The following is a 16,631-nucleotide window of genomic DNA, read 5'->3' as shown; positions in this document are numbered from 1 at the left end:
ATATATCTTATGGTTTGGGGTCTGATATCGAGGTCTTTAATCCATTTGGATTTTACCTTCATACATGATGTTAGCTGGGGGTCTAAGTTCAATTTTTTGCAAGTGGCTAGCCAGTTGTGCCAACACCACTTGTTGAAGAGGCTTTCCTTGCTCCATTTAGGATTTCCTGCTCCTTTATCAAAAATTAGGTGATTGTATGTCTGGGGAACATTTTCTGAGTATTCAAGCTTATTCCACTGATCTGAGGGTCTGTCCTTATTACAATACCATGCTGTTTTGATAACTATTGCTTTGTAGTAAAGTTTAAAGTTGGGGAAAGTAATTCCTCCCATATTCTTTTTCCCAATGATTGCTTTAGCTATTCTAGGGTGTTTATTGTTCCAAACAAATTTCAAAAGAGCCTGATCCACTTCTTTGAATAATGTCATAGGTATCTTTAGAGGGATAGCATTGAATCTGTATAACGCCTTGGGGAGTATTGCCATTTTGATGATGTTAATCCTGCCAATCCATGAGCAGGGTATGTGTTTCCATTTCCGCGTGTCCTCTCTTATTTCTTGGAGCAGAGTTTTATAGTTTTCTTTGTATAGGTCCTTCACATTTTTAGTCAGGTTGATTCCAAGATATTTGAGTTTGTGTGGCACTATTGTGAATGGGGTTGTTTTCTTTATGTCCATTTCTTCCTTATTACTATTGGTGTATAGAAAGGCCATTGATTTTTGTGTGTTAATTTTGTAGCCTGCCACCTTGCTATATGAGTCTATTGTTTCTAGAAGCTTTTTGGTAGAGTCTTTAGGGTTTTCTAAGTAGAGCATCATGTCATCTGCAAACAGTGAGAGCTTGACTTCTTCCTTTCCTATCTGGATTCCCTTGATATCTTTTTCTTGCCTAATCGCGATAGCAAGTACTTCCAGTGCTATGTTGAATAGGAGTGGTGAGAGAGGACAGCCTTGTCTTGTGCCAGAATTTAGAGGGAAGGCTTTTAGTTTTTCTCCATTGAGGATAACATTTGCCACTGGCTTGTGGTAGATGGCCTTAACTATATTGAGAAAGGTTCCTTCCATTCCCATCTTGCTGAGAGTTTTGATCAAGAATGGGTGTTGGACCTTGTCAAATGCTTTCTCTGCATCTATTGATATAATCATGTGGTTTTTATTTTTCTTGTTGTTGATGTTGTATATTATGTTGATAGACTTACGGATGTTAAACCATCCTTGCATTCCTGGGATGAAACCTACTTGATCGTAGTGGATGATCTTCTTAATGAGGTATTGAATCCTATTTGCCAGGATTTTGTTGAGGATCTTTGCATCTGCATTCATCAGCGATATTGGTCTGTAATTTTCTTTTCTCGTAGCATCTCTGTCTGGTTTAGGTATTAGGGTGATGTTGGCTTCATAAAAGCTGTTTGGGAGTGTTTCCGTTTGTTCAATTTCATGAAAGAGTCTTGCCAGGATTGGTAGTAGTTCCTCTTGGAAATTTTGAAAGAATTCATTAGTGAATCCATTTGGGCCTGGGCTTTTGTTTTTGGGCAGACTTTTGATTACCATTTTTATTTCATCAATGGTGATGGGGGTGTTTAGATATGCTACATCATCTTCCTTCAACCGTGGAAGATTATAAGAGTTCAAGAATTTATCCATTTCTTCCAGGTTCTCATTTTTAGTGGCAAGAGTTTTTCAAAGTAGTTTCTGATTACCCTTTGAATCTCTGTCATATCAGTAGTGATCTCTCCTTTTTCATTCCTAATACGAGTTATCAAGTTTCTCTCTCTCTCTTTCTTTGTTAGGTTTGCCAGTGGTCTATCAATCTTGTTTATTTTTTCGAAGAACCAACTTCTGCTTTTGTTGATCTTTCGGATTGTTTTTTGGGTTTCCACTTCGTTGATTTCTGCTCTCAGCTTTGTAATTTTCTTCTGTCTTCCTATTTTTGGGTCCTTTTGTTGAGTACTTTCTAGTTCTATTAGCTGTGTCATTAAGCTACTCAGGTAAGCTCCTTCTTCCTTCCTGATGTGTGCTTGCAAAGCTATATATTTTCCTCTCAGTACTGCTTTTGCTGTGTCCCATAAGTTCTTATAGTTTGTGTCTTTATTGTCATTTGTTTCCAGGAACCTTTTGATTTTCTTCTTGATTTCATCTCGGACCCACTGGTTATTGAGTATGAGGCTGTTTAACTTCCAGGTGTTAAAGTGTTTCTTCTGAGTCCCTTTGGAGTTCACAAATAATTTCAGAGCCCTGTGGTCAGCGAAGGTAGTCTGCAAAATTTCTATCCTCTTGATCTTATGGAGGTATGTTTTATGTGCCAGCATGTAGTCTATCCTGGAGAATGTCCCATGTACATTGGAGAAGAATGTGTATCCAGGTTTCTGGGGATGGAGTGTCCTATATATATCCACTAGGCCTCTTTCTTCCATTTCTCTCCTCAGGTCTAGTATATTCTTGTTGGGTTTCAGTCTGGTTGACCTATCCAGTGTTGACAAAGCAGTGTTGAGGTCCCCCACAATTATTGTGTTGTTGTTGATATTGTTTTTCATATTTGTCAACAGTTGTTTTAAATATTTTGCTGGCCCCTCATTTGGTGCATATATGTTTAGGAGAGTTATTTCTTCCTGCTCTACATACCCCTTGATTAATATAAAATGTCCATCTTTGTCCCTTACAACCTTCCTGAGTATAAAGTTTGCATTATCTGATATTAGTATGGCCACTCCAGCTTTTTTATGGGTGTTGTTTGCTTGGATAACTTTTCTCCAGCCTTTTTTTTTTGAGTCTATGTTTGTTCTGACTATTCAGGTGCGTTTCTTGTAGGCAGCAGAAGGTTAGATTGAGTTTTTTGATCCATTTAGCCACTCTGTGTCTCTTAACTGGTGTATTTCGTCCATTGACGTTGAGAGACAGAATTGTCCTGGGATTTAATGCCATCTTTATATCGAAAATTGGTGTGTCTTTTGGTTAGTCTTGTTTTAAATTAGGTCTTTCAGTTTTTCTCTTAAGACTGGTTTTGAGTCTGTAAAGTTTTCGAGCTGTTTTTTTGTTTGTGAAACCATGTATTCCTCCGTCAAACCGGAAAGTGAGTTTTGCTGGGTACAGTATTCTAGGTGAAGCATTCATTTCATTCAGTCTTGTCACAATATCCCACCACTGCTTTCTGGCATTGAGCGTTTCTGGGGAATGATCTGCTGTAACTCTCAAGGATGCTTGCTTGAATGTAATTTCCCCTTTTGATCTTGCTGTTTTCAGAATTCTGTCTCTATCTGTGGGATTTGTCATTGTGACTAGGATGTGTCTTGGGGTGGTTTTTCTTGGGTCTCTTTTGGTTGGTACTCTTCGAGCATGCAGGATTTGATTACATATATTCTTTAGCTCTGGGAGTTTCTCTTTAATGATGTTCTTGACCATTGATTCTTCCTGGAAATTTTCTTCCTGGGTCTCTGGGACTCCAATGATTCTTAAGTTGTTTCTGTTGATCTTATCATAGACCTCTATTTTCATCTGTTCCCATTCTTTGACTAATTTTTCCATTGTCTGTTCATTTGTTTTAAGTTTTTTGTCCAATCTCTCCTGTTGTATGGAATTGTTGTGTATCTCATCTTCCACAGCACCAAGTCTATTCTCAGCTTCTGATACCCTGTCCCAGAGCTTATCCATTTTGTCATTTACTTCATTTACTGATTTTTTCAGGCCTGTTAGTTGACATGTTATTTCAGTTTGGAGTTTTGTGATTTCTGTCTTCATATTTTCTTGATTCTTATTAGTGTTCTGTTCTACTCTATTCATGGTTTCTTTGAGTTCTTTGAGCATATTCCATATTGCTACTCTAAAGTCCTTATCTGAGAGATTGATTACTTGGTTGGTCGTTAACTGGTCATCAGAATTGTCATCTTCATTCTCTATGTCTGATGCTGGCCTGCGTTGTTTCCCCATTGTCACACTTGTATTGTGGGTTTTTCTACGTGTTGTGGTGGTATTCATTGGTTATATGATGCAGGCAACACAGTTCTCTGGCTCCGCCCTTTCTGGATGGGCCGACTTGCCTCCAAGGTAGGGGAGTCCTCCGTGGATGAAGCCTCACACAGGATCAAATCTTAGGCCCGAGCACGCAGCAGAGTAGACCGTCTGGAGAGAAATTCTTGCTTCTGTGATCCAGCACAGTTCTTAGTGTGGTTTTTTTCTTCTTGTGATGGTGTTCTTTTTTTAGAAAGAGCGCACGGCTGCGTAGCGAAGTGGAGCAAAGTGCTTTCTGGAGCCTCTTTTCAGCCCACTATCAGGAGGTTCACGCAACAGGATAGCAGAGAGACACACACAGGCATCACTCACAGTTTTTCACAGTTGGGCCCCACTGGTCAGGCGTAGTTTTCACTCGCTCGCTGGGCAGCTTCAGAATGCTGTATTTTTGGGGTTCACTTCCCAGGACACTGAGGAGAGTCACTGGCTCGCTGGGTAGTTTCCGAATGTAGTTTCTTTGGGGTTCGCTTCCCACGGCTCTGAGGAGAGCTTCCAGAGTTCAGGAAAGACAGAGAAGAGTAGGACAGGGCTCCCTTCACGTGCTCAGTTTCTGGCTCGCTGGGTAGCTTCCAAATGTAGTTTCTTTGGGGTTTGCTTCTCAGGGCTCTGAGGAGAGCTTCCAGAGTTCAGGAAAGACAGAGAAGGGTAGGACAGGGCTCCCTTCAGGTGCTCAGTTTCCTCAAAAGAAGCACAGCCGGGTGGAGACTCTGCAGGTAGAGCAATCAGCACTCTGCCTGGAAACCCCCACATCCAGCCATTTCTTACTCACTCACTGGCTCGCTGGGTAGCTCCCAAATGTATTTTCTTTGGGGTTCGCTTCTCAGGGCTCTGAGGAGAGCTTCCAGAGTTCAGGAAAGACAGGGAAGGGTAGGACAGGGCTCCCTTCAGGTGCTCAGTTTCCTCAGAAGAAGCACAGCTGGGTGGAGACTCTGCAGGTAGAGCAATCAGCACTCTGCCTGGAAACCCCCACATCCAGCCATTTCTTACTCACTCACTGGCTCCTGAATTTCTGATTTTTAATGTAGGTTCTGAGTTATGATACTAAAAGAATCTTTTAAGTATGCATTTTTTAAAATTTTGATGACTAACTTTAAAAATTATTCATAATTCTTTGTATTCCAAAGTCGAATGAAGTACTTATGCTTCTTAGTTCTGCTTTTCTCTTGCAAATTACAGCACATTAAATAACACTGTTCTCTTAAAAATTTCAGTTCTTGGGCTGAACATATAGTAAGTCAGTAATCTGACCCACAGTCAACTCCAATTCTATTCCCAACATGACATGTAATCCCTAAACACTACCAGCAGTGACCCTCAAGCTCAGAATCAGTAGTAAGCCCTGAGCTCCAGTGAATGACTTAAAAATAAGACAAATAAAAATAACTTCATCAGGGTAGTCTATTATTTATGCAGAAAATTCTACTAGTAAGATATTTCTCTATACAAATTATAGTTTAAGTGTGAGTTTAAAACAATTTTAAGGTAATTTTTAAAATAAAAACTGATTTACAAAGTTATTGATAATTGAATTTTAGGTAATCTGTGAGAGTGTATAGCAAATATACATACAAAGAGTGAACTTTTGTTTATGTCATCTAATTTATGTGATATTTTTATCTAAGCTGAAAGTGTACTTCATTACTTAATCTAAAAGTTTAGTATTATTTTGTTATCATTTATTTGATTCTTTTAAAAGTTTGATGTAAAGTTTCTATTTAAGCACTGGAGTAATCAGTTATTTCACTGTCAAATTCTTCTGTAACATGGAAATTTCTTTGCTAGCAACCAGTATAGTTAGTAAATATTCACTGATTGTTTTTTAATATCTTTTGCCTTTAGGAGATATTCTTGGTTCTTCTATCAATGGCTTAGACTCATTAATTCGTATGCCTTATGGCTGTGGTGAACAAAACATGATAAATTTTGCTCCAAATATATATGTCTTAGATTATATGACTAAAAAGAGACAACTTTCAGAAAAGTTAAAAGAAAAAGCACTTTCATATATGAGACAAGGTAAGTATTTTAGATGCTTTCAGTTTTTAAATAAAAAATCATTATTAGATTTTATTGGGGGGATTAAATGTTGTTAAATTTGGAAATGGAAACAATTGGAAGCTATCACCATTTACCCTTCAACGAATTGTTTTTTAATGACTGCTAAGATGTTTGTGAATTAGTAGCAGTATAAGGGTCAGTTTCTGTATTTTGTGAAGGAATATGAAAATGTAAACTCTGCAAAGAATGAAAAGAAGGGATATTTATTTATTTAGTGCACACTTGTAGCATCACTTCTGGTTGTTGGGTTCAGTCCTTTGTTGAAATGAAGAGGTTCTCCAGCTTCCTTTCTTCCTTCCTTCCTTCCTTCCTTCCTTCCTTCCTTCCTTCCTTCCTTCCTTCCTTCCTTCCTTCCTTCCTTCCTTCCTTCCTTCCTTCCTTCCTTCCTTCCTTCCTTCTTTCCTTCCTTCCTTCCTTCCTTCCATCTGGAAAATATGATCAATGTTAAATATTTTCATTGTGTTAACCTTGTTTCACTGTGTTAAATTATGAACTAATGAAGAAGCTGATGGAAATCAATACACTCGCTGGAACTTTACAAAACACAGCAGTTACATGCACACATTTACACACATAATTATATTTCAAAGTAGTGAATCAAAGCTTCTTGTGTAATGATTTTAATTATGAAATTAGCATCTTATTTCAGAGACTCTTTTTCACTTGCTATTCCATTTGCCAAAGTCCCTTAAATATACCATAGTTATTTTTAATTTTTCTTTTTACAAAATTAAAATGGCTTTCTCATGAGTCATGATTATATTATTAAATGTCACTTAGGAGTAGTGCACTGTTTTACTTAAATCATGATTGGCCCATGATTGGCTCTATAACTTAACATAATGCTATTATTTATTTATTTATTTTAAAACAATAGCTACATCATTGAATGAAGTAATTTTTTACTGTCAAGAAAGAAAGTAGAACCATAGAATGAAATAGGACTGAAAATCTCAAACTTGTTAATTGGATATTTAAAACCCTTGTTTCCCTCAAACATAGGAAGCGATAGTGCTCATAGCTCAAATTTCAAATAAGACTAGTACCACACCAACTTGAAGACATATCCTATTTTCTCTATTGAAACAAAACCTAGGTTGCTTGCTTTTCAAGTCCAAGTTCTTCTATGAACACGTATCTAGCTTGCTTGTATTTGTGTTTCTTTGTGTGCCCATTTTGATTCCTGAGAAGTCTGTGTTCTCTTTAGAATCCACAGTTCTCACCTTTCCTTACTTTCATATTTCTAAATAAGTTTCAGTAAAAATTATATTTTTCACACATAAAAAAAAACCGTGAAGAGATTAGGTTTTAGAATTCTGAGTTGGAATTTGATCATCACTCATGACTAAAGGTAATAGAGAAGATGCTAAAGAAAAATGAATCAGGTAAAATTCTCACTTTCAATAGAGAATGATGGTAATTTTATTTTACTGCAGAGTATATTTATTTTGCCATATATTTTCAGAATCAAGTGAAACTAAAGGGGATGATTTTCTCTTTTATTTATATACAGCTTTGAAATAAGGTAAACCAAGTTAAATCATGCTTAGGACATTGCTTTTAAGTTATATGTTCTACTGACTGAGCTATCTAGGAACCTTATAACAATTATTTTAAATGTGTGTCTAGGAAGAGTCCTTTTTTATCTATTATAATAAAATTAAATACTATGCATTTATGGCTATTTTAAAGAAATACATGACCCAATAAGTATATACCTTATCCAGTACTTGGAAAGAAAATGGTACTATGTGGGACAAAATGGATAGAATTGGCAGTGATTATTCTAAGGAAATAAGTAAAGAAGAAAAAGCTAATTTCTGTGAAAGGATGGTTTCACAATAACTAGAGCAAACAAATTGGTGCAGACAATAGTGAGCTACTTGGCTAGATGAAAACTGTGGTGGTTACAAAAAAGAAAGGAGGCAAGAAAAGAAAGACATGAGTAGAAGATTGGTGGAGGGAAAGAACTTGATAAAAAATGTGGGCTACTTCTGGCTCTGCACTCAAGAATCTCTCCTGGCAGACCTGGGAGACCATTGAGATCCGGACATTGAACCCACATTGGCCACATGCAAGGCAACAAGTATGGTGAATCTTATGCACATAGAGGTATTACTGTACTTCTGAAATTCTATAATACTACAAACTCATGAGATCTGGAGGTAGGGCAGTTAGGATATGTGCCTTGCACATAGTTGAACTCCAGAACCATATATGGTTCCCTGAACTTCTCCAGGAGTGATTCCTGAGTGCAGAGCCAGGAGCAAGCCATGAAGTACCACTGGGTGGAGTCCAAAACCAAAGAAAACTCTTGTAAATTCATGATAATTCTACACAAAGGAAAGCACAAGCTCATGGGTCAGAGTAGTTTTTTTCTTTTCTTATTTATGTTGAAAGGTCTCCAACTTAGGTATTGACATTGGAACAGAAATTGTTATCTTAGTCATAAATATCACTGCAAAGTTGTCAGTGTCCTTTTATACTGATGGACTAGTGGATTTGGAGGACCATCAGCTGAGGCTTCTTGAATGAGATATTTAAGAGAAAGAAATCTTACTGGAAAGCCCCCACCCCCGACATTTATACAAATTTCTTGCTCTAGATTCTGAGTCTCCGTTTTGTTATGGAAATAGAGCTGGAGTTTGGCTTCTCAATTAAAGCTAAAGTAGCTCAAGAAATGAACTCTACAGCTAGAGATTTCTGAGTCCTGACCCTTCTTGGGCTGCCTGCCCTTGGTGAAGGAATGGTGCAGGTTTTGTTACTAATGAGAAGTGCTGGAAGTCAGCCACTTGAGGGGTCATTGCCATTGCACTGATTTCATCTCATGATCTCATCTCTATGAACAGATTTACAATAACTCATTCTTGGAGTTGCAGTTGCTGATGAGATTCCAAGCCTGGAGGCACATGTATTTCTCTTTTAGGTGGGCCCTCTTCCTTCAGATTTTTCTCTCCAAAGTAGTGGAAGGTATTGACTTTTCTTGGCTTGCCTTCCTTTTCCTTTCTGCCTTGACTTCCCTTCTTTTTCCCTCCTCTCCTCTCCTCTCCTCTCCTCTCCTCTCCTCTCCTCTCCTCTCCTCTCATTTCAGCTCCTCTCCTCTCCTTCCTCTCCTCTCTCTTCTCTCCTCTCCCCTTCACTTCTATTTTCTTCCCCTTTTCTTTCCCTTTCCTTCCCTTCCCCTTTCTTCCTTCTCTTTCCTTCCCTTCCCCTTTCCCTACTCATCCCTCCACTCCCTTTCCTTTTCTTCTATTTCCTTCTCCTACATCCTTTCTTTTCCTCTTCCTCTTGTCTATCTCCACCTCTTCCTTCCTCCATCCTTTCCTTTCTTCCCAGTTTTCCTATCTTCTTTGCTGCTCACTTCTTCTCTCTTTCCTTTTCTGTCAGATTGACAGTCTGGATTCATTCTTGTCTAGTAGATTTGGCTCTAATTTGGAACTGAAGAATAATGTCTGGAATTCTTTTGTTAATTTTACTTTGGGTACAGTGAAAATTAGTTTTCCAATGATCTTTGAGCAGCTCTGGAAAAGGAAGAGATTATAAGTTTCATTTGACAAGGATGTATATATATATATATATGGTGTTTATATTCATATATATGTATATATATAAACCAAAGCATGTTAAAGTGAACTAAGTGATGTATTGCTCATTTTTTGAGTATGTAGAACAATAAGAAGCATCCTAAAAATAAAACTTACTTTAAAAGTTATATCTCTTCTATCTCTGTGAGGAACTTGCTTCATTGGTTTCTACAATAATCTCTGCAGAAATTAACAGATGATTTCTCATTTTATTTTATTCTTGTACAAAATATTGTCTACTATATACTAAGTTGCATACTATATTTTTCTTTTGCATATTATATTATATACCATAGCATATATGTCTGTCATTTTCTTGTTATTTATTTATTTTTTTGCCACATTTGCCAATGATAGGGGTAATTCCTGACTCTGCTCAGGAATTATTTCTGGAAGACACTGGGGACCATATGAGATACCGCTGAATCCAGATCAACTGTATACCAATGATTGTGCTTTACTTGCTGTACTATCTCTTCAGCTCTAATTTTAATTTAACATTATGCTCTGGAAATTATTCCTTATTCGTTCAGAGAGAGATTCCTCACATTTTTTCAACGACATGCATTTTACTGTCTGTATATGGCAATTTATATGTAATTTAATTAATCGATGTATAATTTAACTTATTACCTCCAAATTGGGATATATGTATACTCATATATATATATATATATATATATTATTTTTGAGCCACATCTGCCCATGTTCAGGGTTTATTCTAGGTGTTATGCTCAAGGGTCATTCCCAGCAGTGCTCAGGGTGGTGTTGGAGATTGAACTAATCCCAGTTAGCCACATGCAAGGCAAGTGCCTTTTCCCCTGAATTGTCTCTCTGGCAAGTTTCTAATATTTTTTTTATTTCAAATAATACAGCAATAAATAACCTGCATATGTAAAATATAATATTGGGAGTCTTCAGCCTAATGACTGTAACTTTTTCACGTGTCAAATTTTGAGTTTCAGCATCCTCATCTTTAAATCTCTAAAAGAGTTACTAAGCACATTCACATTATAAGGTTGTTATGAAAATTGCCTGAGCTAGTAAAAGATGAGTGTTGCTTTCAGTCTTTTTAGATAGAGGTCAGCAGTTCAGCTGGACTGTTTAAGTTTTAAATAAAAAGATTATAAACAAGCAGCTGAGTCTTCAAAGGAAGCAAACTCCTCTCAAAACTTTTATGTTTAGATTTCTTTTACTACAGATTTTGTAACAAAATTGTTATATTTTAGTTTTATTGACTTAATCAGAACTAGGTCTTCTTGTGGCAAAAAAAGAAAAACATTTGGGTAAAAAACATTTGAGGCTTGGCAAGATCAGAATAACTAAGTTTAAATCATTAATGTTCATGTTTCATTAGTCAAATCTAAGGAAAGTTACTCGTATGTTGCTTCTAAAATGGCATTCATAAAGTTTACCTTTTACCTTTAAAATAAAAATATTGATTAAAATGTATTTAGACACCATGATTTACAAAGTTGTTTACAATAGAGTTTCAGGCATACAGTATTCTTACCTCCAGTCAGTCCCACCACTCTTTGACCCCAACCTTCCAGCTGTGACATTAATTTCACTCCTACCTTCAACCTGACAAATACATTTTAAACTTTAATTCTAGTGGTTTGGTGTAGGTATCCCTTCCTTCACTTCTTATTTATCCCACCTGAATGATCAGAACCACCCACACCTGGAATGGGGGGGGGGAGTGGGAAGAGTCTGCTTGGGGGGAGAGAGGAGATAAGGAGAGTTAAAGAGAGAAAAGAGAATCAGAATCAGCAGAGAGAACCAACAAGGAGAATCAGCAAAGGGAAGTCAGTCAGCAACAAAGCCTGAAGAGCAGCTGAAAGGGAGACAGAGGCAGAGAGAGCCAGAGAAGGAGCAGAGAAGTGGCTGCTTGTAAAAGGTTTGGCATAGAAGCCATGTGAGGAAATGTACATGGTGATTCAAAATAAAGCTGGCTTACTCCTGGAACCTCACCTTGTGAGGTTAAATTCACTTTGTGAATTTTTCTGCGGTCACCATGCAACCTACAGACCTGCCAGGCCATAGGGGCTGCGGGAGCTGGCTTACCTGAGAAAGGCCTCGACATCCCCACACCTACACTAGGACTCTTTAATTTATATTAAAACATCAGTTTGGTTCCCATGTTTTCAGTAATCTAGTGGTTTAATTATAAACATATACCTCACCTCTACAGTGTAGAGGGACCCGAGGCCCCAATTCTTGCTTTTATTTTACTTCCAGGCCTCCTCTACAACTATCTCCATTTCTTTCCTTCATTGGCATTGTTTTGAACTTTTATTGTTTCTATTTTTGTTTTATTTTGGGCCTCACCCACTGATGCTCAGGGGTTACTCCTGGCTATGTGCTAAGAAATCTCACCTGGCTTGGGGACCATATGTGACACTGGGGGATCTGTGGTCTGTCCTGGGTCAGCCACATGCAAAGCAAATGCCCTACCACTGTGCCATTGCTCCGGCCCCTATTGTTTCTATTTTTAATTTTGTATGCCAATTCACAAGTACTGGGCTTTTTAGTTATTGTTTATTTTTAATTACTTGATTTAAACAACATGATTACAAGGTTGTTCATAATACCGTTGGATTTTTTCATAGATACAAAGTTATTCATGATTGAGTTTCAGTCATATAATGTACAATCTTCACAAAGTGCACATTTTTAGTCTCCAATGTCCCCAATTTCTCGCCCTCCCCCCCAACCTGCCTATCTGGCAGATGTTTTTCTTCTCTCTCTCTCTCTCTCTCTCTTGCTTTCTCTTTCTCTCTCTCCCTTTTATCTCCCCTTTTAATTTTATTTTTATGGCATTGTGCAATTATTCAACTGTAAGGCTTAACTATTCCTTTTGTTTTTAAAAATAATTTAAGCACAAGTTTACAAATATGTTTGTAATTGAATTTCAGTCATAAAATGGACACCTCTTTTACCAGTGCAACTTTCCTGCCACCATTGTTCCCCTATTTCCTATGTCCCCCCACCCCTGCCTGTCTTCAGGATAGGCATTGTATTTTTCTCTCTACCCTAACTATCCTTGCTAGTTATTTCTCTAACTGCACTCAACACTCTTTGTGTTAAGCTTGTTATTATGGACTGGTCCTTCCAGCCCTTATCTCTGTTGTCTCTGGGTGTTATTATTATACTGTTTTTTATTTTTTTTAAATACAACTTCCCCCCTTTAAACACTGTGGTTCGCAATAATGTTACCGAGAGGTGTCACACCTATTACTTTGTTCCTTTTCAGCACCCATTTCTTGTCCAGAGTGATCATTTCCAACTATCATTGTTATAGTGGTCCCTACTTTGCCCTAACTGGAATCCCCTATTATTTATGGTAAACTTCCTACCATGGACTGATCCTCTTGTTTTCATCTCTATTGTCTCTGGGTATTATTACCATATTATCTTTTATTTATATCCCACAAATGAATGTGATCATTTTATGTCTATCCTTTTCCTCTGACTCATTTTACTCGGCATAATACTTTTCATATAAATACATATATAAGCATATATCATAAATTAATTTTTCCTGACAGCTGTGTAGTATTCTATTGTGTAGGTATACCACAGTTTCTTTATCCACTCAGTTGCTCTCAGACATGTGGGCTCTTTCCAGATTCTTGCTATTGTGAATAGTGCTTCAATGAACATAGGAGTGCAGAGGACTTTTGTGCATTGTGGTTTTGGGCTCCTAGGCTTTATTACTAGGAGTGGCATTGCTGGGTCATACAGAGCTTTATTTCTAGAGTTTATCAGAGTGATTGCTACTTGTTTCTGTTTCTTTTTTTATTTGGGGGAGGGAGAGTCACACCCAGCAGCACTCGGGTTATTCCTGGCTCTGTGCTAAGAAATTGCTTCCGGCAGGCATGGGGGACCATATGGGATGTCAGGATTTAAATCACTGTCCTTCCTGGATTGGCTGTGTGCAAGGCAAACGTCCTACCACTGTGCTATCTCTCCAGCCCCAAATGACTGCTATTTGTTATGATGGTTGACTGTCTCTGCTAGTTATGCAGGGGACTCAGACATATCCATGCCTGCACAACAGTGGAATCTTCTACAGATTACTAGTTATCAGAGGGTCAATGACAGTGCCTTGAGTGAAACTGCATTTCAGTCCAGATTGTGTTTTTTTTTAAAAATCCTTTATTAAAGATTATTATTTTAGGAAGGGTCCCAACTAGTTCTTAAGGAGGTTTAAGACTACTACTGGTGGAAACTACGCCTGCCCCAGTGGGGCCCTGACTGTGAAAAATTTTGAGTGCTGCCTGTGTGTGTCTGTCTACTGTCCTGCCACGTGAACCTCTTGCAAGTGGGCCGAAAAGAGGGCTCCAGCAAACTCGCTCTCCCAGAAGCCCATTCTAAAGCAGGAACGCCAAGGTACTGCTTCATAATGTGAAAACCAGCTATAAGCAGTACTTTGCAGAAGCCAGGTCCCCTGTTTGTGACGTCAGGCTGGGAAAATCTACAAAACTACGCCTGCCCAGTGGGGCCCGACTGTGAAAAATTGTGAGTGCTGCCTGTGTGTGTCTGTCTACTGTCCTGCCACGTGAACCTCTTGCAAGTGGGCCGAAAAGATGCTCCAGAAAAACTCACTCTCCCAGAGGCCCATTCTAGGGTGGGAATGCCAAGGAACTGCTACCATACGTGAAAACCGGCTATAAGCAGTACTTTACAGAAGCCAGGTCCCCTGTTTGTGACGTCAGGCTGGGAAAATCTACGAAACTATGCCTGCCCAGTGGGGCCCAACTGTGAAAAATTGTGAGTGCTGCCTGTGTGTGTCTGTCTACTGTCCTGCCGCATGTACCTCTTGGGAGTGGGCCGAAAAGAGGCTCCAGAAGAGCACTTAGCTCGGCTTCGCGACGCAGCTGTGTGCTCTTTCTAAGAAAAGAACACCATCACAACAAGAAGAAAAATCACACTAAGAACTGTGCTGGATCACTGAAGCCCAGCATTTCTCTCAGAATGTCTTCTCGGCTGCATGCCGGGCCTAAGATTTGATCCGGTGTGAGGCTTCATCCACGGAGGACTCCCCTCCCTTGGAGGCAAGTTGACCCATCCAGAAAGTCTGGAGCCAGAGGAGTGTGGCTGCCTACATCATTTAGCCAATGAATACCACCACAACATGTAGAAAAACCCACAATACAAGTGTGACAATGAGGAAACAATGCAGGCCAGCATTAGACATAAAGAATGAAGATGACAATTCTGATGACCAGATAATGACCAACCAATGTAGGTGTACCTATCTGAGAGCCTGGATTTACGTGTAGCTACCTAAGACCCACCCATTTCTGGGAGGGGTCTTGGGAACTAGATATTAGGTGTATCCTTACCTGCAAAACCCCACCCATTCCTGGGAGGGGTCTTGGAATAGGTAGATAAACCCTGGAGCCTGGGAATTAGGTGTCTCTGGCCTGCTGAGCTCTCTGGCTTTTGGGCTTTGCCTCTTTTGGTCTTGGACCAGGATGGAGGCCAAAGAGAAGATGGCTGAATTAAGATGCAGGGTAGACTAGAATGGCTGAATGCTTGAAAGGTTATGAGATAGGCTACACACATGTGGTAAATAGGGCATGAATAAAGATGCTTCCTGATGCCTGCCTGTGAGTGAGTTCTATACCCGTCGCTTTTCTGAACCCCAGACCCGCCGGTAAATGGGGGATGAAGCCATGTGGCCGGGGCCTAAGAACAAAGGCCTCCATCCTTCACCATCCATTGTCATCTTTAATTATTTAATGCAACAACTGGCGTTCCGAACTCTGACTTGAATCCTGGACCCAAGAACACAGCGATGATGGTGAGATTTCTGCTTTTCAGTTTCATTTTGGCTCTTTTCGGGTGCACTGAGCCCCAAACCCTGGGCCACGTGCGACAATTTTCAAAGATGGCCGACACCCCATCTGGGGGCTCAAAGGCCATTGAAACAAGGGAGGTGGAAGCTTGCATCACCTCCATCCCAGGCCCAGGCCCAGGACTGACACTTTGTTACAATAAACAAAAACCTCGGCCTCCTCAAAAACTGATTAAAAGCCTAGATTAAAAAACGGAGGAGAAAAAAAGACTGTATTGAAAGTGGACTGATTTTCTGAGAATAACTTTCAGCTTGAAATTTGGATTTCGACTTTGAAAACTTCGAACTGGACTTTTACAACTCTGAACATCCAAAAGCCCCCTGCAAAAAAGCTGTGGCTGAAAAGCCACAGCGGCTGTGGCAGCGGAACTTGCTTGCAAAGTGTCTCCTGGAGGGGAGAAAAGCGGCGTGCCTGGGATCTGCCCTCCAAATCAGAAAGGTGAAACAGCACGATCCAACCGGCTGCGGACCTGGAACCACATGGTCAACAGCAGCGTGAGCAAACCATCTGCGGGGCCTGGAACTATGGAAGGAAGCCACGTGGTGAGATCAGCGTGGGACAAACCAGCATCTGGACTTTAGGTGCAGGACTAAGCGGGTAGTCATATATTTCACTCATAGTTGGTGATGGGATAAGTTTTAGTGAGTTAGTGGTTTAAAAAAAAATAGGGAGGTAATACAGCTTAGCCCAACTAAAACATCTAATTTCTAACCGCCTGCATCTTTGTCTTAAGTCATTTTTTTATAATTTAAATGTGTTTTGTTTTCCAGTTAATATTTTCAATTGCAAAATGTTTTACTGTGTGTATTTTAATGTACTTAGCCTGTTTTTAAAATGTATGTTATGCATTTATGCTGTAGTACTTGTGTGTAGGGAAGGTTAATAGGAACAGAAAGTTCCCCCAATATAGTTTAAAAGCATAGGAACATGAAAGTTCCAAAATAGTGCTTGGTAGAAAAGCATAAAGAAAAAATTTAAGTTACAAGTGTATAGTATATTTTGCAGAAATGTTATGTTTTTGAAAGGGGCTGGTATATTAATTTTGACTCTATTACGTTGGTGCATGAAAATATTAACCCACCTTTGGCTAAAGGTGGAGTCAGAATTACAAAAGGGTC

General features: G+C 39.1%; 1 protein-coding gene across 1 annotated transcript in view; it reads left to right on the top strand.

Moving 5' to 3' along the window:
• Positions 1 to 16,631, top strand: part of CD109 (CD109 molecule) — a 197,275-nt gene that overhangs the window by 144,262 nt on the left and 36,382 nt on the right. Inside the window, 1 exon segment of the mRNA XM_049776808.1 lies at positions 5,844 to 6,020. Coding sequence (XP_049632765.1) covers positions 5,844 to 6,020 — 177 coding nt within the window.

The sequence above is a fragment of the Suncus etruscus genome, chromosome 7 (genome assembly GCF_024139225.1).
Source record: "Suncus etruscus isolate mSunEtr1 chromosome 7, mSunEtr1.pri.cur, whole genome shotgun sequence".
In the NCBI taxonomy this organism is placed as follows: domain Eukaryota; kingdom Metazoa; phylum Chordata; class Mammalia; order Eulipotyphla; family Soricidae; genus Suncus; species Suncus etruscus.
Note: the sequence above shows the minus strand (reverse complement) of the source record. Positions and strands in the feature narration are given on the sequence as shown.